Here is a 22,357-nt window from a genome sequence, read left to right as displayed (position 1 = left end):
ACATCTTCTTTATCCATTCGTCTGTTGAAGGGCATCTTGGCTTCTTCCACAGTTTGGTTATCGTGGACATTGCTGCTATGAACATGAGGGTGCATATGTCCCTTCTTTTCGCTATGTCTGTATCTTTGTGGTAAATACCTAGTAGTGCAATTGCTGAGTTGTAGGGTAGCTCTATTTTTAACATTTTGAGGAACCTCCATACTGTTCTCCAGAGTAGTTGTACCAGCTTGCATTCCCACCAACACTGTAAAAGGGTTCCCCTTTCTCCACATCCTCACCACTACTTGTTTTCTGCCTTGTTGATTTTTGCCATTCTAAGTGATGTAAGGTGGTATCTCACTGTGACTTTGATTTGTATTTCCCTGACAGCTAGTGATGAACAGTTTTCCATGTGTCTATTAACCATTTATATGTCTTCTTTGGAGAAGTGTCTGTTCATGTCTTCTGCCCATTTCTTGACAGAATTATTTGTTTTTTGGGTGTTAAGTCTGACAAGTTCTTTATAGATCAACTTGGATACCAGCACGTTATCTGTAATGTCATTTGCAAATATCTTCTCCCATTCCTTGTCTTGCCTCTTAGTTTTCTTGACTGTTTCCTTTGCTGTGCAGAAGGTTTTGATCTTGATGAAGTCCCAAAAGTTCATTTTTGCTTTTGTTTACCTTGCCTTTATAGTCATGAGTTGAAAGAAGTCATTGTGGCCAATGTCAAAGAGGTTATTGCCTATGTTCTCCTCTAGGATTTTGATGTATTCTTGTCTCACATTTAGGGATATATGTTTTTAAATGAAAGAAGGTGAATTTCAAATCACAGTGGTACTCAAATTTCATTGTTTGGATTTCAAAGACTAATATGTCTCTTTAAAAAATAGTAAAAGATAATATTTATAATATGCTAAAATAAATAGCCATATTTAAATAGCAACTATTTAAAGTAATAATGAGAAGGTGTCTGACTGGCTCAGTCAGTAGAGCATGGGACTCTCAATCTCAGGGTCATGAGTTCGAGCCCCATGTTGGGTATAGAAATTACTTTTAAAAAATAAAATGCATTTAAAAAAAGTTTTTTAAACTAAATGAAAAAATCAAGCATCAATTTAAAATGTACACAGCTTTCAAATGGATTCTTTAAATTCTTCCAGGGTGTATGGGAGTGGAAAAGCTTAAAGACATTTAAGCATTAAATTACTCTAAAACAGTGGTTTTTTAATGCTGGCTGAGAATAGAAATTACTTATTCACTTGTTTAAAGGATTACCTTGAACATGACCTACTTCTGGAAATTCTGTATCCTTAAGACTTGAGGTAGGACCTAGATGGGTGTCATGTTGAAAATTTTCACCAGAAATATCAGTGGCTTTCCTTTCTTTTCACTACTAATCTCTCTACTATCCTGAATTGCTCAGAAACACATAACATTTGGTAAACAAACAAACACGATTCTATAATACCAAAATGGTAACACAGCTCCAGTTGCTCCATCAGCTCCAGGAAGTGACTTGAAAGGCATTTCCCTTCCAAGTCCTGCAGGGTCTAACCTGTGATCAAGTACTGAATCTGTGAACCTACACTGTGTCTGCCAAACTGAAAACTGAGTCTTCTGACTCCTCGTCTAACATCCATGACTCTACAACAGTTTTCCTCTTAAGATAGAATTACTTCCTGCCAGGACAGAATATGGACAGAATATAGAAATGGACAGAATAACAAGCACTTTGTTTCTTTCCTAGCTCCCAAGATGGTTAACAGCTTTGCTGCTTGGCTTCGAATGTTACACACACTGCTCCAACTTTAGTTCTCCTGGATATTCAGAGACATAGACCTACTTGTCAAAAGGTGGTAACCCATGAAATGAAATAAATATGATTTTTCCTACTGTAACATCAGAATATTTTATACAAATACCCACAAAAATATGGGAAGAAGAACCAAATCACAGTTGTGAACAAGGGATTTTTCCGATGACAAAGTTACTGAAATAGGAGAATGGAAGCAGTAAATAGATCAGGAAAGGACAATTCATGACACAATTGAGGGCTACAAAACATGTAAACAGTATTTCACAAATTAATTTTAGAACCCAAACTGGGTTTATTCCTAAATAGTAAAAAGTATCAAAATGTACTGATACAGGGTGATGATAAAGGGTACCTGTTTAACTTTCTAATCTACTCTCAATTCCTCTAGACAGTAATAAAGCCATTACAACACTGTCACTCAGAGTATAGCACCCACATGTCTTATCCACAACTTTCAATCAATTTTGGTAAAAAAATAAACCCTGAGTAATCAGTTATCATGGTCTTTTGTATCTTGCTTTATTTCTGAAAGGTGCTGTCGTAAACTGGAGAATAGTTCTGTGAGTCAGTGAACAAGCAGAGTGTAAGAACTTGAATAGCCTCTAAAGTCAGATTAAGTCTAAGACTTTTTTGCTTTTAATATTCTTTGATATTCCCTACATGCACAGTAAGAAATATAAAGTAAAATATTCAGTGTGGGAATAACGATCCTTAACTCTTATACCCAGCTGTATAATAAACTATTTTGTAATTATGAACTAAATGAGATAATTCATAAGAAATTGCCTGAAAACAATGAAGATTGTGTTATTTATCCTCTCCTTAGCACAGTATCTTCCACTGCTTATTGAGAATATTATTTTTTTCAGACAAAGTCACAGTGATGGGCAAAAATGAACTAAATCTTTCTAAGTTTACTCACTCCCCAGATACAACTGTGATTCTTAAAGTCAGTGTGATACTATTTAGTGTACCAACACACTAACCTACACAGGGGCAAGCTTTATCCCATATCAACCATTATCATCAGTGTGCAATAACTGCTTTTCTATGTAATGTTTGAAGCACTTTCTTACCCCTGAAGCATAATATCACTTGATCTATGAGAATGCTTAGACACACCATGGAATAAAAATACCAGTTTATTTAAGATGGTAGTGAGGATTATAAACTGCAACAAGTTATCAAGAATTAGGTTTTCTTTAATAATATAAGATTTAAGTTTAATTGTCTGAAATTGTGCAGTGAATCATGTACAATCCCATTTCTTATATTTAATCTTACAATTATAAACTTAGCTCAGAAAAAATCATAAGGTATATTAAATCAGAAGTTATTTCAGAAAAATAAGTACATGTAAATATACTAAAATAGAGACATTTTTAAAACATGACAAGCTATTGGCCTTGAACAAAGGGTTACCCTCTGCCTTTGTAATATATAATATCATTATCTTCTAGGATGTCTTTCCAGTCATGATCATTTATTGTGATAAAAAGTTTTTAAGAAATAAGTCTTTGATGGCTATTTCCTTTTCACTGGAACTTTTAAACACAGTGGTGAAATAATAATAATGGAACGTGTACGTGTTTTCAAATAATAGCAAGGCATTCTCAAAGGAAGGATGTAAAGATGATTGATAATGACAGCTATAATATGAGGTATGATTTATTGTTTAGCATGTTATACTTGAGTGAAAAAGAATAAAACTATGGGCAGACACACTTAAGCTAAATAGTGTTTACATAGTAGAAAAAGAGCCATCTGTAATGTTCCTCCTGCACCTTTTGTGTTTACCAATCCTGTAAATAGGAGTTTAAACTCTACTATTCTCAACCCACACATTCTTCTAAACAACTGGAAATATGATTTCTGGTCTTCACTCTCCTCTTGCCTCTTCCTGTCCTCATGGCATCATGGTTGCTTTTGTCCAGGCTCTGTCATTTGTTCCTCTCTGACCTTTGTTGTGATTCTCAATCCATTGGTAAATTCCCTGAGTCAAGACCACAACTTTTTTTTTTTTCAGAATAACAAAAAAATATTTTACAAAAACATAAGATTTATAGAAGTTTCCAGACAAGCCATACAAAATGGCTCTTTCTTGAAGAAAGGATTCTATACTTGATGGCAAAGTCACAATGTTATTAGTGAAGGCTGTGATGTTTGTTTAGTGTTCCCATTTTGCTTCAATCAAGCTTGTCCATCTGTATTGTCTAAATAAAGTCAGACTTGGTTATAGAGAATATTCTAAAGAACTGATTAGCTGCTTTTAACCAATGCAATTAGATCACCATAAAAAGAGGGAAAGGTTAGGGTTAGACCATGACTTTTTACACATATGCCTATCATTTTTAATTTCCTCTTAACTTCACTCATAATATTGTATGTTATTTTACCTAAAAAGGTAGCTACCTGTCACATGATGATTTTGGTTAATGCTAATTACAAATATGGCTGCAACGCCAAGGACTAAATTAGAAAGTGTCATGACTCCAAGGATATTTTGATTTTCTTTATCTCTTCTTTTATTCCGAAATGTCCACCTTGCTCTCCTCTCCTTGTTGATTCTCAGTCTCTCCGTCTCTTAAGTTTAATCAGTTTCTTATCAGCAACTTTATAAATACAAATTGTTTCTTTTACCCCAACTATGCAGTGTCTTCCAGTGATTTATCTTCATTTTTCCTACCCATTTTCCATAACTGTATTGATTTCTTTCTTCACTCCAGAATTAAGGGCAGATTCTCTCTCTTTTTTCTAATTTCTAAATTTTACAAATGATATTTGTTGTAATTTTATACCATTCTCTTAGTTACATATCATGTTTAGGTTGATTTAGTCCTAATCTACTGTATCAATTACAATGAAAATCAATTTTAAGTAAAATTATACTGTGAGGTACAAAAAAATTTCCATGTCAGTGACTCAACAGTTGTTCTGGTATTCAGTTCCAGCAATGTGCTTAGTTCACAAATTTGGGAACGTCTGTGTTGCTTACAAATTAGGCTCGAAACAAGTTGTCAAAGGAGGCTGAATACTAAAAAGATGGTAAAGGAGTGGCCAAAACGTAATGAGAAATTGTGCTTAGCCACTCCTCTGTTGTCCTTTCATTGTGAGTCTGAGGTCTGCATTAGAATGCCTTAGCCACGTGGTGCACTTTTTTATTTTTTTGGTTCAAACTTCCGGTCTTCAAAGCTTCAAGAGATGCTGTGGTACTTAATCTGGGACTGAGTGAGAGGAACCTCAGAATCATATCAATGAAAATGTAATTTTGTGCTTCGTCATTGTCCCTATAGCGTATAAAACAATTTCACGTGTTAGTTACCGTGTTGTGTCAAGAACTCTGTGAGGTAATCAGGGTTAACTGGTGAGCACCCCACCAGTGTGGCTGGAAAAATTATCTGAACATTGAACTGACAAACTAAAAAATTACTGAGAGCTCTATTTCAATGTATCTGCGTGAACATTTACTTGAGAGGAATCTTCACGTTTCTTTTCTTTCTGGGATCCCTTACGGAATCTTCATCACTTTAAGCCCCATATGCTGACAGTTTTTAATCTCTAGAGAAGGACTCTGATTCTCCCAACAAAGGCGGTTTGCTGCTCGGCTTGGCTTCGCTGAGACCCAGTCAGAGGCTCTGATGACAGATAGTCTGCTTGTCAGCTTTGCTTCATGAATCCAAAGAAAATGGAACTTATCAGAAGCTGAGCCTCGAGCACAACCTGTGCCTCTTTTTGGGGCCTTTTCATGCTAGGATTGGCGGCGGTCTCCGTCTTTCATCATTTGGTTCACTGACAGAAAGAGAAGGGAGCTGGTGCCCTATTAGGTACCACTCTGCAGACTGCTATATTGCAAAATAAACAAACAATATATTTTTAGGGCACCACCTGCAGCAAGCAGCTGTACCAAACAGAGCAGAACCACGAAGGATGTGATTTGTTCCATTTAACATGAAGCCTTGAGGTTTAGAAGAGAGGGAGGAGAAGGTTCTATGTATACAACCCACACATCCTGCAATTTCAACTGAAGCTGATTTTTTTTCTTTTTTAGATTGGAATTGAAGTATCATTATATCTCTCCTCCTTTCCCACCCCGCAACCTCTGGTTGAAAACAATTCTATTATTGGGGTTATAACTGTTAACTGAGAAAATCATTTTCCTCTGCCAGTAAACTTCCTCTTCCATTCAAGGGCAATTTTCTCTCAACCAACCTATACTTAAATGCCAACATCTGCTATATCTAAGCTGTATATAAATGGTGTCTGGCATTTACATGATGCCAATGACATGATTAGAGAAGCTCATACAGTTGGCTTACATTGAATTTTCTTCTTATCTTATAGCTTTCATCTATTTCAGTCCTCCTTCAGGATCTGTCTGCCTCTCTAAATGTGCCATGCAAGTCCAAAATACTCTGAAAGCTGAACTTTTATCTCTTTTTCTAACCGACAATCAACTCTTGCATTAACTCCTACCTCTCCAGGCATTAAAGCTGCATAACGCATCATGATAAAATGCCACCATATCTGCATTGTCTGAGAACCCAGAATTTTGAGGCTGATGCAAGGGGTATTTTAAGTACTTGCTTTTTCCCTAGATTTAAAAATCTCCTCATTCTCTTAATGGCTATTGATCCTGACCTCACAAACCAAAGTCACCATTTCATTTTGAGTTCTTCTAGGTGAGCTGGGATAAATATAATTAAATTATGGATGACTCTGGAAGCAATCCAGGTAGTTACAAATTGAGGTCATTTTAAGTACAGAGAGGGACAGTTACCTTTGATATTGGATTGACCACCAACGACCATATACTGTTTAGCTTTTTCTTGACAATGGACACATTTTAAAAAGAGAAACTGGTCTGAATATCTAAGAGGTGAACTCGAATGTCATCCTTAACTTCTCTATCACTAACTGGATTCTTAGTCTGAAGGAGAAAAGTCTATTGACCATCTTTTTGTGGCTCATTAACACTCTTTGGTGGGGCTTATAGATATTGCTCTGAGATTCAGAGAGGTGAGATGAAGGAATTTCAAATCTGCGGTGATGCATGCCTCTAGCTAATAGAGGAAATCACACCCTGTGAGCCACGAAACTAAGTTTCCTCTATTATTTTCACCTGCATCATTAAGATGATGATTTTTTAAAATATTGGGCACAAAATAAATTCCTGCCAAAGTGGTATCCAACAGTGTTGAATGTGAGAACTGCTTCCCTCTTTTTCACCTTTCTAACATATTAAAGGAGGTTTTCTGGAAAAAAGCCCAGACCGGGTTTTGCTAAATTATGTCTGCTTCTGAATCCTCGTCGATCAATCAAGTTTCTACTTTATGACTTATGGAGCAGTGCTTTTCACTGCATGTTGAGGAAACTGGAAGAGCGAAGGGAGATATCTGTAGTTCCAAAGAACAAAAGAGCACCTATAGTTGGAATATCTTTATGCTCTGCAAAAGGAAGAGTTGGTTTGATTGAGCTTTAATTATAGTATAGTTTATACTATAGTATTTTCTGTAGTATAGTAATTATAGAAGACCAAAAATTCCTCAGAGTTCTCCAGGGAATATTAAGAGAGAGAGCGACGTAATAAAAGAGAGAAAAAGTCTTTGACCAGCTTTAGTGAGTGTGGAATGAGGGAGAGAACAGAGTGAGGTAGGTGTAATTAGGTATTGAATAAGGCTAAAAAAAAATAAGGCTAAAATTTGGGTTGCAAAACGGAGGAATCACCATTTCAGACACTGAAACTGTGTACAAAGGGTACAGAGACAAACATTAGGCATCTTCCCTAAGCTTATTTCCTCATCCACAATAGGTATAACTCATTGGGTTTATAATTATGATTATGATAATCATTGGTTTAGGTGGTAAAAAAAAAAACCCACATAACCTGAAATCTGCCCTATTAACATATTCTTAATTGTACAATATTGTTAACTATGTGTACATGGCTGTATAGCAGATCTCTAGAACTTTTTACCTGGCTTCTCTGAAACTCTGTACCTACTCGGTAGCAACTCCCAGTATCCACCTTCCTTCAGTGCCTGGCAACATGATTCTACTTTCTGCTTCCTCAAGTTTGACTATTTTAGATACCTCATATATCTGAAATCCTGTAGTATATGTTTTTCTGTGGCTGTGTTTAATTCACTTGGCATAATGTCCTTAAAGCTTATCCATGTTGTCACATATGACAGGATTGTCTTCTTTTTTAAGGTTGAATAATCTTCCACTGTATTATATGCCATATTTTCTTTTCTTTTCTTTTTTTTTTAAGATTTTATTTATTTGACAGATAGAGATCACAAGTAGGCAAAGAGACAGGCAGAGAGTGAGGAGGAAGCAAGCTCCCTGCCGCACAGAGAGCCCGATGTGGGGCCTGATCCCAGGAACCTGAGATCATGACCTGAGCCAAAGGCAGAGGCTTTAACCCACTGAGCTACCCAGGTGCCCCTATACCATATTTTCTTTATCTGTACTTTAGCCAACAGACATTTAGGTGATTTCTAGCTCTTAGCTGTCATGAATATACAACTCCAAATATTTCTTTGAGATTCTATTTTAAATTATTTCGGATAAGTACCCAGAATGGGGATTTCTGGATCATATGGTAGTTGTATTTTTAATTTCTGGAGGAACTTTCATTCTGCTTTTCTATGGCTGCACATGTTGCATTTCAATAACTGCACGCAAGCATTTCTATTCTATGTATCTGCATCCTTGCCAACTCATGTCTTTTTTTATAATAGCCATTTTGGCAGTTGTGAGGTAATATCTCATTTGAGTTGATTTACATTTCCCTAATGAGAGTGACATTGATCATATTTTTAAAAAATATATCTTTTAGACTTTGTATGTCTTCTTAAAAATATATCTGCTCAGGTGTGCCTGGGTTGCTCAGTGGGTTAAGGCCTCTGCCTTCGGCTCAGGTCATGGTCCTGGGGTCCTGGGATCAAGCCCCACATTGGGCTCTCTGCTCAGTGGGGAGCTTGCTTCCCTCTCTCTCTCTCTCTCTGCCTGCCTCTCTGCCTACTTGTGACCTCTCTCTCTGTGTCAAATAAATGAATAAAATCTTCAAAAAAATATATCTGCTCAAACCTTTTACCTGTTTTTAAAATTTAGGTTATTTTTGTTGTTGTTGTTTTGTTTTGTTTTGTTTACTACTGAGTTTAAGTGTTCCTTATATATTCCAGATAGTAGAAGCTTGTCAGATACATGGTTTGCAAATATTATCTCCCATTCTATAAGATGTCCTTTTACTCTGTTGATTATTCCCTTGCTGTGCAGAGCCTTTTATTTTATATAGTCCCACGTGTGTATTTTTGTCTTTGTTGCCTGTGCTTTCAGTACTATTTCTAAGACCATTGTTATATTTTCCCTGTGTTTTCTTCTGAGAGTTCTGTGGTTTCAAAATTACATTTTTAATTTTCAAAATTTTAACCTATTTTGGGTTGATTTTTGTGTGGTCTAAGGGTCAAGTTTTATTCTTTTGGACATCCAGGTTTTCCCAAAGTCTATTTGTTGAAGAAAGTGTCTTTTCCCATTGTATATTCTTGACAATCTAATTGAAGATCAGTTGACTATATATGCATGGGTTTATTTCTGGGTTCTCTGTTCTGTTCCATTGGTCTATGTCTGGTGGTTTATGCCAGTACCATACTGTTTTGAAGACTGTAACTGTGTAATATGTTTTGGAGTCAGAAAGTGTGAGCTCTCCAACTTTGTTCTTCTTTCTCAAGATTTCTCTCACTATTTAGGGTTTTTTTGTGGCTCCATAAACTCTTAAAACTGCTTTTTTTCTATTTCTGCCGAAAACACTATAGGGAATTGGATAGAGATTGCATTACTCAGTGGCCCCTATTTTTCCCAGACTTGGAATTATTTTCTTAATTTTCTTCTCAGATAATTTGTTGTTAGTGTACATAAATACCAATAATTTTTGTATATTTTTGTATATTTTTTATTTTGTGTCCTATACTTTTGCTGAATTCATTTATTAGTTATAACAGTTTTTTTGTGGAATCTTGAGCCTTTCCTATATATAAGAACGTGTGCATCTATCTGCAAATGGTAGATAATTTTACTTTTGCCTTTCTTATTTGGATGCCTTTTATTTATTTTCTTAGCTCTAGCTAGAATTTCCAGTACTATGTTAAGTAGAAGTGGTGAGAGTGGGCATCCTTGTTTTGTTCCTGATCTTTGAGGTAAAGCTTTCAGTTTTTCACCATTGAATATAATGTTAGCTGTGGACTTTTCATATATGGCCTTTATTATGGTGAGGGAATTTCCTTCTATTTCTAGTTTGTTGAGTGCTTTTATCATGAAGGGGTGTGGAATTATTTTAATTTTTTTCTTCTGAATCTGTTGAGATGTTACAAAATTTGTATTCTTTGTTATTCTTTGCTCTATTAATATGGTATATCACATGTGGTTTTGTAGGTTGAACCACCTCTGTATCCCACTTGGTCATGGTGTATGATTCTTTTAATGAACTGTTAAATTCAATTTCCTCATATTTTATTAAAGATTTTTGCATTTATGCTCATCAGGGATATCAGCTTACAGTGTTCTTATAGTGTCTTTGTCTGACTTTGTGTTATGGATGAATTTTATTCATCCATGAGTAAGAATTCCATGGGTTTTCTCCCCCCAAAATTGTTATGTTGAAATCCTGCCCCCCAATGTGGTATTAAAAGATGGTGACTTTGGGGAGTATTTAGGTTGTAAGGGTGAAATTCTCATGAATGGGATTAGTGCCCTCATAAAAGAGACACCAGAGAACTTTCTTACCCTCTCTGATACATGAAGACATAGGGAAGTCAGCAGTCTGAAAACAAGATGCACACACTGACCGGATAACAGCTCTGTTAAAACTAGATTTTAACTGTTAAAATCAAACAAGAGCCTTGATTTTTGGATTTCTACCCTCCAGAACTGTGAGAAATAAATTTCTGTCATTTATAAGCTATCCATCTATGGTATTCTGTTATAGCAGCAGGAAGCAACTAAGGTAGGAATTGCTACTGTAACAAATGTCTAAATATGTGAAAATGGCTTGGGAACTGAGTAATGGGTAGACGCTGTACAAGTTTGAGGCACAAGCTAGGGAAAAAACCCAAATTGTTAGCAACGGAATTTTAAAGGCAATTTTAGTAAAGGCTCATAAAGAAAAGAGGATAGCTACAGAGAAAGCTTCTTTTTCAAGAATGGATATGGATGGAAAAGACCTGATGAGGTCTCCGATGGAAATGGAGAATGTTATCAGACGATGGATAAAAGGCTATCCTTATCATAATTTGGTAACAAATTTGGGTGACATGTTTATGTTCCAGTGCTTTGCTGAAGATAGAACTTGTGAGTGATGAAATTGGCTATTTAGCTGAGGTGATTTCTAAGGAAATTGATGAAGGAGCAGCTTGGTTCCTCTTGCCTACTAATAGTAAAATGCAAGAAGAAAGAAATGGTTTAAAGATGGAATTGTTAAGCAAAATGGAGCCAGAACTTAAGTATTTGGAAAAACCCAGCCAGCCCATTTTTTTTTTTTAATTAGAAATTGGGTTCAAAAGAAAACACTAAGGATGTGGTCAAGTTTGATAAAGATATGAATACCAACTTAATTAGCCATCTCAAGAGAAGCCAGATTCTAGTCTTAAAGACAAGGAAAGAAATACTCCCTCAAAGGCAATTTAGAGCTCAGGGTTGCCCCTTCTACCACAGGCCCACACTGTGAGGGCTGATGGAGCCTGGGGCCAGGGGGGAATAGAGAGAGTCAAAGTGTGGGGCTGCTTTTCTGATTAAGGTGCACCAGGATGCCCCTGCCTACTACCTCAGGGATGGGCCACCTGCAAAGAACAGCAGTATAAGCTGTAACCAGCAGAACCATGTAGTTGGAACCACCTGAAGCCATGAAGCCATGGCCTCATCCTGGGAGACCCTTGGGTATACAACCACTGTCTAGGAGAGTCAGTGAGACAGAACTGCCACCATAGTGGGTCCAAAGGTAGAACACTGTGTTTAAAAGGATTATTCTCAAGCCTTCTGGCCCAAGGAATTTACCTGATCGGTTTTAGACTTACTTGGGACCATTATCCCTTTCTTCTTTTCTATTTCTCCCTTTGGAAGGGTAATGTCTATTTTATGCCTACCCCATTATTTTATTTTGAAAGTACTTGACTTTTTCATTTCACAGGTTTACAGCTGGAGAGAAATTTGCCTCAGGATGAATTGTACCTTGAGTTTTACTCATGTCAGACTTATATAATTTTTAGGAAAACTCTGGACTTAAGAATTTAGAGCTTATGCTGGAATTAGTTAAAACTTCTAGGGCTATTAGGATGGAATGAATGTATCTTGCATATGAGAAGGACATAAATTTGGGAGGACCAGAGTGGAATATTATGGACTGAATGTTTGTGTCCTCCAGAATTTTTATATTAAAATCTTAACTCCCAGCAAGTTGTTACTGGGGGATCATGAGATCATTGAGAGGTGATTAGATCATGGTGAAGCCCTCATTAATGAGATTAGTGTCCTTATAAAAAAGACACTAGAGACCTCCCTCACCCACTTTGTCATATGAGGACACAGGGAGAAGTCAGCAGTCTGCACCCAGAAAGTGATTTCTCACCAGACATTGAGTCTCCTGGGATTTCCAGTCTTCAGGAATGTGAGAAACGAAGTTCTGTTGCTTGTAAGCCATCCAGTCTATGATATTCAGTTATATCAGCCCCAAATGCTTAAGATACTTCGGTATCAGGGGCACCTAGGTAGTTGAGTTGGTTAAGAGTCTGCCTTCTGCTCAGGTCATTTCTCAAGATTCTGGGATGGAACCATGTATCAGGCTCCCTTCTCAGTAGGGAGTCTTCTTCTCCCTCTGCCCCTCCCTTCATGTGTACACGACCTCTCTTTCTCTCACTCTCTCACATAAATAAATCTTTTTTTTTTTTTTTAAGGTACTTTTTACCAGGATAATGTTGACCTCATAAATGAGTTTGGAAGTGTTCCCTCCTCTTCAGGTTTTTGGAATATTAAAGAAATAATATCATTCTTTTTTAAAGGTATGGTGGAAGCCTCCAATGAAGCCATATGGTCCTGAGTTTTGCTTTTCTGGGAATTTTTTGATTACTGATTCAGTTGCTTCACCAGTTAAAGATTTTCTGTTAAGGTCTGTTAAAATTTTCTACTTCTTCAGGATTCAATCTGAGTAGGTAGTGTGTTTCTATGAGTTAATCCATTTCTTCTAGGTTATACAATTTGATGCCATATAATCTTTTATAGTACTCTCCCATATCCTTTTAACTTCCATGGTATCACTTGTGAAGTCTCCTCTTTCATTTCTGATTTTATTTATTTAAGTGTTAATTTTTCTTGATTAATCTAGCTAAAGTTTTATCCCTTTGTTGATTTTTTAAAAACCCAACTCTTAGTTCTGTTAATTTTTTTCTATTTTTTTTCTTATTCTCCATTTCATTTATTTCTGCTCTAATCTTTAATATTTTCTTCCTTCTGCTAACTTTGTGCTTCATTTTTTTTTTCCAAACTTTTTAACGTATAAAGTTAGGCTGTTTATTTGAGAATCTTTCTTCTCCTCTAATATGAGCCTTTACTTCAATAAACTTGCCTCCTAGTATTGCTTTTGCTGCATTCCATAAGTTTTAAAATGTTGTGGTGTTTGTTTTCATTTGTCTCAACATAGTTTCCAGTTTCCCTTTTGATTTCTTCTTTGACCCAGTGGTTGTTCAAGAGTGTGTTCTTTAACTCACACATATTCGTGAATTTTCCAGTTTTCCTTCTGCTATTGAGTTCTAATTTTATTCCATTGTGGGTGGAAATGACGGTTAGTATAAATCTTAAATTTGTGAAGACTTGTTTTGTGACCTAATGTCTGAGCTATTAGAGAATATTCATGTGCACTTGGGATGAATGAGTGGTTCTGCTGCTCTTGGGTAGAATTCTTTGTATATGTCTGTCAGGTCCATTTTGCCTATTGTGGTAAGTTCTATTTTCTTATCACCCATGTATTGTTGAAGTGGTGTCTCTGAGAGAGAGGGACAGTCTGGGGCTTTCTATTCCATCATCTTGCTGACATCACTCCCCCCCAATTAACTAGGTTTTGTGTATAGGAAAAAAATAAGATGATGAATGTATCTAAAAATCTCCATTTTTTTCATAGAATAAGTATTCAGTAAAAATTAGCATTACTATTCTTCTTATGTTTATTAGTTTTGAATTCAAGGAAGCAGTCAGGGTTATTTGGGGAAAAAAGGTGGAAGTAGTGACCATTAGATATTTTCACAAGTGAGTTAGGAAATATAAGGGTGTCAGTTAATAAGGAATCTGGAAGTTAGGTCAAATGCTTAGATATGATTTAACAGATAAGGGAAACTACTATAAGCCTCTAAACAGATAAGGAAGCAAGAGAAGTCATTGTTCATTCATTACCCTGAGCCACCAAATTTTTATCATTCTCTCACTTACCTACCTTATTTTATTTTCTTTTAGATGATATTTAAATCTCCTTCTATTATATTAAATATTTCTCTGCAGTATTCCAGTTGTAAAGTGACATAAGTAAATACCAAAACTTGATGGTTTTTTGAATATGGAACATTAAAATAGGATATATCAATGACGACATTCATCATTTGTAGAATATTTCTCTGTAAAGAAAATTTATCTCAGACCTTATAAGAAGTGTTGTTTCCTTCTGATTTCTAAGGGGAGAGACAAACAGATGCTTTGCTGGTTTCTGATGACTTCACCCAGGGTCAAAGACAGAATCAGTACATGTCTGAGAATGGAATTTACATTTAGTTAATGGCATTTAGTTTTGTTACATTTAGTTAGCACTCATAATGCAAAATGTTTACATCAGAGTCAATTATTCAATCATGATTTAGAGTCCACACAGTAGATAGGCATGAATGTCAGAGTGCCAACAAGGAGGAACCAGATTCTTGGGATTTTACTTCTTAGTAGTACTTGGCTATAAGGTGACTTTCCTTGAAAGATCACACAAATTGAAAAATGTTTGTAAATTCAAATACTCAACACATGCATATGAAAAATCATCCATGCAAGTAGGCAAGCATATTACAGGACAGCCCAGAATTTGGAGTATTTCTTTTTCTTGTTTTTACTTAACACTTCCACAGGAAGAAATGAAGTTTTAATAGAACAAACTGCTAGAGCTCTTCGATTAATACTTTTGCTGAGACAGAACTATAAGCAAACTTTAAAGTGACTGTCTTCTCTCTTAGATATGTCATCTAACTTTGCTTAGAAAATAAAATACGGGGGCACCTGGGTGGCTCAGTGGGTTAAGCCTCTACTTTCGGCTCAGGTCATGGTCCCAGGATCCTGGGATTGAGCCCCGCGTCGGGCTCTCTGCTCAGCGGGGAGCCTGCTTCCCTTCCTCTCTCTGCCTGCCTCTCTGCTTACTTGTGATCTGTCAAATAAATAAATAAAATCTTAAAAAAATAATAAAATAAAGAAAAAAAAAGAAAATAAAATACGATGAGAAAGAAAGGAAACTAATGAATAGGTATATGTAAAATAAACTGTTGGGGTACATGGGTGGCTCAATTAGTTATGTGTCCAACTGTTGATTTCATCAGGTCATGATCTCATGGCTCCCAAGATCCAGTATAGGGATCTGTGCTCAACAAGGAGTCCACTTAGGATTCTCTCCCTCCGCCCCTCTTTCTACTTGCATGTGCATGCTCTCTCTCTCTTTGTGAAATAAATAAATGTTAAAAAAAAAATAAAATAAACTGTTATTTCATACTTTAAAAAAACAGAAAGTAAGCCAAAATATGCAGCTAGATAACAATATAACACAAACAATTCCAGTTAATCTCACTGTAAACATCATTTTAAAGCATCAAAAAATTTAGAATAGATAATAGAGGTCCTTGAATGTTATTTCTTTGTTTTGTCAATCAGAACACTGAGTCATGCAGCTGAGTGGCTGCAGGGATTGGACAACAGCCTGGGCTCCTGTGCTGCAAGGCATACTCCCTCAGTTCTTATTTTGAAATTCCAAGTGTCATTTTCTTAGTCAATAACTTCTCTTATCTTTCATATAGAAAAAAAATCCTTTGAAAAATTGTATGGCCTCTGTTTATGAAATCAGAGAGTGTAAATTCATGTTGCCTGTAAGAAAAATTGGAAGATGAACTCAAATTGTTTTTAGAAACTTTACATTTTTCCTTCAGGTCTCTTTCCCCTCCTTAGTGGTGATGCAAGAGAGCAAGGTTGTTGTCTCGTGGAGTTGAAGAATGAATCTTTGCACAAAGGAGAGAGAGAGAGGTGATGGAAAATTATTAAGTGAAGATACAGAAAATGCTCTCAAGAGTGAGAGTGGTCTCCACAGGGTTACCATTGAGGGCCTTTAGGGTTGGTCTTTATAGAAAGCTAACTGGGGAACTTAAATCCCTTTAACATTTCTATTCATATCACCATTGAGCAATGAGTGTTCATAACACCTCCAATGGCTTACTTCCTTTTTAGGGCCTGGTTGGTTATTCTTTGTTGGTCATAGGTGATTATCGTAAAGAGACAACCACCCCACACACCTAAGGCAGGGTGGTCTGATTTGTCCTCTTATCTCTGGGTTCTCCACACCTCCACCTTTTTTGGGATTTCTGTGAGCCTGAGCACATAGCCCCCTCTCTATCTCTCCCTACCTAGCCCACCTAGCCCTTACTCAGTGGGTTCCACTAACCCCACCCCTCTCCTGAACACAGATGCTCATTCTTCTTCCTGTTCTCCTTTTGAATGAGAGAGTGGGAAGAATATCTTTATATCCCTTAAACCCAGCAGCCTGCTTAAAACAGATTAGTATGTAAGAAACGTTCATTTTAACATACAGAATACTCTCAATCAACTATCACATTTGAAAACATATGCTAGCCAGTAGAGAGCCTTACTACCCCTCATTGGGGCAAACAACATGCAAATCAATACAGGATTCTAGAATTAGAAAATTCTTTAGAGCTCAGAAGAATGAATTTTGATAGTAGAATTGAGCTACCACGGCAGGAAATAAGGATGTTGTTCCTGGCATGGGAGAATGTTTTCAAAACATTCTTTAAATCATTCCCAGTTTGACTGACTATCTTTTTTCTTCTAATTGGACAGCATTACTCAACAACAATAATGTTCACCATCATCCTAACTGTCTTTGATTGAAATTTTATGGTACCAGATACTTCCCAAATACCTTTTCATGAAGTACTTCATTTATTAAAATGAGGATAATAATAGAACTTACTTTATGAGATTGTTGTGAAGTTTCAGTTACTTAGTGTAAGTAAAGGGCATTAAAGAGTTCTTAGCTAATAGAAAGCCTCCAGTAAATGTAGCTGCTCAATAGCTACATTATTGTATAATAACACAATAGTGTTATTATATCCCTTCCTCTTTACCTTTCTACCAAGGTTCTTTCGTCTAGGCTAAATCCTTTTATTTTACCAATTCTGGCATAGAGGATGTGTGTTTTGGCCTTCGTGACTGTGGATGGAGTCTTATCTCTGTAGAGTCAGCAATTTAGAAATGACAGATTTGCCCAAAAACAAACACAACTCTGCAAGCATTGTCCGACTAACTGGCTTTTAGTTTGCTGATCTTGGAAAGGTATCTCCTCTCTGAGTTAGACAGTGCTTCAGTTACATAATTGGAAATAGATGAACATTTCATAACACCAAGAACATAGGCCGGCTGAAGAGTTTGACACATTTAATGATTAGTTTTTAGCCACATAAATTTTGCATCTCAGGCTGGTTGGGAATCTCCTCTTGGCTGAGGGATTTGCTTCTGTATCTAGTGATGGCGCTATTTAATCTGGTAGAGTCAAATGAAAGATCAAATCCTCAAAGCAGCAAAAGGGAAGCCTATACTGACCTTTATGTCCTTGGTTCAGGGTAAATTTGCAGGCCCAGGAAGCAATTTGATTACAAATGACAGCCATGATGAAATCCCATGAGAACTTTTATTTTGCTTAATTTTATAACCCAGGAGCAAGTCTTTAAATAGCTATGGAACATATGTCCAAGGAAATTAAAGAAAGGGATCTCCAACTAGAGTTCTCTGTATTAATCACTTATCACATAAAGATCTTGAAAAAAGCCGAGCAAGATCTAATTACCTTTATTAAAAACGTTGGTCATTCTTGGGGTATCTGGGTGGCTTAGTCAGTTAAGCATCTGACTTCTGATTTCAGTTCAGGTCATGATCTCATAGGTTAAGATCAAGCCCTACATCGCACTCTGTGCTCAGCAGAGAATCTGCTTGAGATTCTCTCTCTCCTTGTCCCTGCTCCTCCTCCTGCTCATTCATTCTCTTTCTCTCTCATACATAAATAAATCTCTGGGGAAAAAAAAACACACACACACACAAAAAACGAAAAACCTTGGTCATCCTTCAGGTCCCTTTGGAAGGTAAGAAATCTTTACACATCTGATGCTAGCTTACTGTCAGGCCCCAGTTGGAGGTGTACATCAACTGGCCAGCACCAGCATTTTTCTTGTCCAAGTTCCTGGCATGCCCACTGCATCACCACTGCAATCTTCTTCCTCCATTCATCCTTTCCTGTTCCCACCCACCCTGCTGTGCAGCTGGCTAATGCCTCTCAATGCTGCCAGGTCAATTAGGCAAAGATCGTAACTGGAAAAATGCTAATGTAGCTCTTTTCCTCTCAAGGAACTTCAAAGCTCAGAAAAGTTAGACTTTCAAATTCCCTGGCAATCTACAGGTGTGCACTGTTACCTTGATTCAATCTAGATTTCCTTGATTACACTGAAAGATAAGGATCTTTTCCATATGCTCTGTAGAAATTCAGGTTTCTGTGAAGTCCCTGGTTCTTCCCTTTATCCACTTTTCAGCTGTTTTATTTTTTTGTTATTTTATAAAATACATATTAGGAAGTTCTCATTTTGAGGTTATTCTTCCAGTGTTTCCTTTGCTGCCTTATATGGTCTTCCATCAGGTAAAATATTTCATCTTGATATGGTCGAATTGATCAAATATATTCCATGAAGGTATGTGCTTTATAAACTTTATATAAGGAATATTTTACCAAATCAGATTACCTCAAAAATATACTCCATATTTGTTCTGAAACAAATGGTATAAACATTTGCTTTTCATATTTACATCTTCACTTTACCCCGAATTTACTTTTCCTTATGAGTGTGATATCTGGAAAATACCTAACTGATTTTCCCCCCAAAATAGACAGGTGTCCTAATGCCATTTAGTGAATCATCTTTACTTCCCCACTTATTGATAATTCTATTTCTGGAATAAACCACACTTACTTCTTTCTTTAAGTAGCATTTCTTCATTTTATTTATTTTCATGTTTTATTAACATATAATGTATTATTTGTTTCAGGGGTACAGGTCTGTGATTCACCAGTCTTACACAACCACATTTACTTCTATGTGTGGATTTGTTTTTCAGGCTGTGTATTCTGTTCTATTGATCTATTTGGCTATTCCTATATTTATGCCTGACGTCCTTAATAACTACAGGCATGCCTCAGAGACATTGTGAGTTCAGTTACAGAATACTGCAGTAAAGAAAATACTACAATAAAGTGAGTTAAATGAATTTTTGGTTTCGCAGTGCATATAAAAGTTAGGTTTACACTGTACTATAGCCTATTACGTGCACAAAAGCATTATGTCTAAAATAAATGTAAATACCTTAATTTAAAAATATGTTATTGCCCCCCCCCAAAAAAAATGCTAACCATTATCTGAGAGTTCAGTGAGTCATTATCTTTTTGCTTGGGGAGGGTCTCGCTCTGATGGCTGCTGACTGATCAGGGTGGTGGTTGCTGAAAGCTGGGACCACTGGGACAATTTCTTAAAATAAGTGAAATTTACAGCAGTGATTGACTCTTCCTTTCATGAATGAGTTTTCTGTAGTTTACAAGCCTACATGCTATAGCATTTTATCCATGGTAGAACTTCTTTCAAAACTAGAGTCAACCCTCCCAAACTCTGCCACTGCTTCATCAGCCACAATCATGTAATATTCTAAGTCCTGTGCAGTCATTTCACCACTCTGCCCAGCATCTTCACAGGAGTAGAGTCCATCTCAAGAAACCACCTTTTTTCCTCATCCATAGAAGCAGCTCCTCATCCATTCAAATTTGATCAAGAGATTACAGTAATTTAGTCCCATCTTCAGGCTCTACTCCTGGAGTTCTCTTACTATTTCTACCATATCTGCTGTTACTCCCTCTACTGAAGTCCTGAACCTCTCAAAGTCATTCATGAGGGTTGGAATCAACTGCTTCCAAACTCCTGTTAATGTTGATATTTGGACCTCTTCCCATGAATCATGAATGATCTTAATGGCATCTAGAATGATAAATTCTTTCCAAAAGGTTTTCTCAATGTACTCTGCCCAGATTCATCAGAGTAACAACTATCTATGACATCTATAGCCTTAAAAAATACATTTCTTAAAACAGTAAGACTTGAAAGTTGAAACTATTGCTTGATCCATGGGCTGCAGAATGGATGTTGTATTAGTAGGCATGAAAATAATATAAATTTAGTTATACATCTCTATCAGAGCTCTCAGGTGACCAGGTATACTGTTAATGAATAATAATACTTTGAAAGGAATATTTTTCTCCAAGCAATAGGTCTCAACAATGGGACAAATCATGTTATATATAGATGTGCTGTCGTCCAGGCTTTGTTGTTCCATTAATAGAACGTAGTCTGACTAGATTTAGCTTCATTCTTAAGGGCCCTAAGATCTTCAGAATGGTAAATGTGCACTGGCTTCGATTTAAAGTCACCAGCTGCATCAGCCCTTAACAAGAGAAGGGGCTTGTCCTCCGAAACTGAGAGGCCAGGCATTGACTTCTCTTTAGTTACAAAAAGTCCTAGATGGCATCATCTCCCAATAGAAGGCCACTTCATCTATGTTGTTGTGCAGGGTGAATCTGTTGTGCAGGGTAGCCACTACGTTCATGAATGATCTTAGCTAGACCTTCTGGAGAACCTGCTGCAGCTCCTGCAGTAGCACTTGCTGCTTCGCCTTGCACTTTTATGTTACGAAGACCATTTCTTTCCTCAAACCTCATGAACCAGGCTCTGCTAGCTTCAGACATTTCTTCTGCAGCTTCCTCACCTCTCTCAGCCTTCACAGATTTGAAGAGAGGTAGGGTTCTGCTCTGGATTAGGCTTTGGTTTGAGGGAATGTTGCTCCTGGTTTGATCCATCTAGACCTCTAAAGTTTTCTCTGTATCAGCAGTAGGGCTATTTTGTGTTCTTATCATTTGGGTGTTCACTGGAGTAGCACTTCCAATTTCCCTCAAGGACTTTCCTTTTGAAGTTCCTGGATGGCTCAGCTGGTTAAGCTTTGAACACTTGATTTTGGTGCAGGTCATGACCTCAGGGTTGTGAGATCAAGCCCCATGTTGGGCTCCATACTAGGCATGGAGCTTACTTAAGATTCTCTCTCCCTCTGCCCTTCTCACCTCTCCCTCTCTTAAAAATAAAAAAGAAAGAAAGAAAGAAAAGTTTCCTTTTGCCAGAGGGGAAAGGGTGGAGAATGGCAAAATGGGTGAAGGGGGCACAGAGGCACAGGCTTCCAGTTATGGAATGAATAGGTCACAGGGATGAAAGATGCAGCCTAGGGAATATAGTCAATGATATTGTAATAGTGTTGCTTGGTGGCAGATGGTAGCTACACTCATAAGCACAGCATAATGTATTAACCTGTCAAATCACTATGTTGTACATCTGAAACTAATGTAACATTGTATGTCAACGATATTTCCACTAAAAACAAACAAACAAACAAACAAAAAACAAAAAAACCTTTCCCTTTGCATTCATAACTTGACTGTTTCCTGCAAGAGGCTTAGCTTCCAACTTAGCTTCTGACATGCTTTCCTTACTAAGCTTAGTCATTTCTAGTTTTTGATTTAAAGTGAAGGTTGTGTGACTCTTCCTTTCACTTGAACACTTAGAGGGCATTGTAGGGTTATTAATTGGCCTAATTTATTCAATATTTGTTGTTGTGTTTCAGGGACTAGGGAAATCCAAGAAGAGGGAGAGAGATGGGGAATGGCTGGTGGGCGGAGACGTCAGAACAAACACATTTATCAGTTAAGTTATCATCTTTTAAGGGTGTGATTCATGCTGCCCTATAGCAATTACAATGGTAATACTGAAGATCAGTGATCATAAATCACCTTCAGAAATATCATAATAATGAAAAAGCTTGAAATATTGTAAGAATTACCAAAAGGTGACACAGACACAGTGCGAGCAAATGCTACTGCAAAATGGGTCAGATAAACGTGACTGAGGCAAGATTTTATAAATCTTCAATTTGTAAAAAACACAGTGTTAAGAATTGCAGTCAAGCAAAGAACAATAAAATGAAGTATATGTGTATAGCTTTGTTATATGCTTTGATGTCTATTAAAGTCCTCACTCCTCGCTTTTTCTCAGGATCATTCAGCTCTTCATATGCTTTCATTCCTTCATATGGATTTTATTTATTTTTTTTAATATAATTTTTTATTTTTTAT

At 36.8% G+C, this 22,357-nt stretch overlaps 1 protein-coding gene across 3 annotated transcripts in view; it reads left to right on the top strand.

The window, feature by feature from the left end:
- The window catches only part of NKAIN2 (sodium/potassium transporting ATPase interacting 2), a 1,010,035-nt gene that overhangs the window by 829,330 nt on the left and 158,348 nt on the right, over positions 1-22,357 (top strand). Inside the window, exon 5 of one of the 3 annotated variants that reach the window (XM_004740122.3) lies at positions 1,729-1,909. The exons of the other annotated variants lie outside the window; for them this stretch is intronic. Within the exon in view, the coding sequence (XP_004740179.1) occupies positions 1,729-1,818 (90 nt within the window). The 3' untranslated portion in view covers positions 1,819-1,909. Of the gene's footprint in view, positions 1-1,728; positions 1,910-22,357 lie in introns of those variants that run through there. 3 annotated transcript variants of the gene reach the window in all.

This window comes from Mustela putorius, unplaced genomic scaffold (assembly GCF_011764305.1).
Source record: "Mustela putorius furo isolate JIRA1106 unplaced genomic scaffold, ASM1176430v1.1 tig00003863_pilon_pilon_pilon, whole genome shotgun sequence".
Classification (NCBI taxonomy): Eukaryota; Metazoa; Chordata; class Mammalia; order Carnivora; family Mustelidae; genus Mustela; species Mustela putorius.
This window is presented reverse-complemented; position numbering and strand designations above follow the sequence as displayed.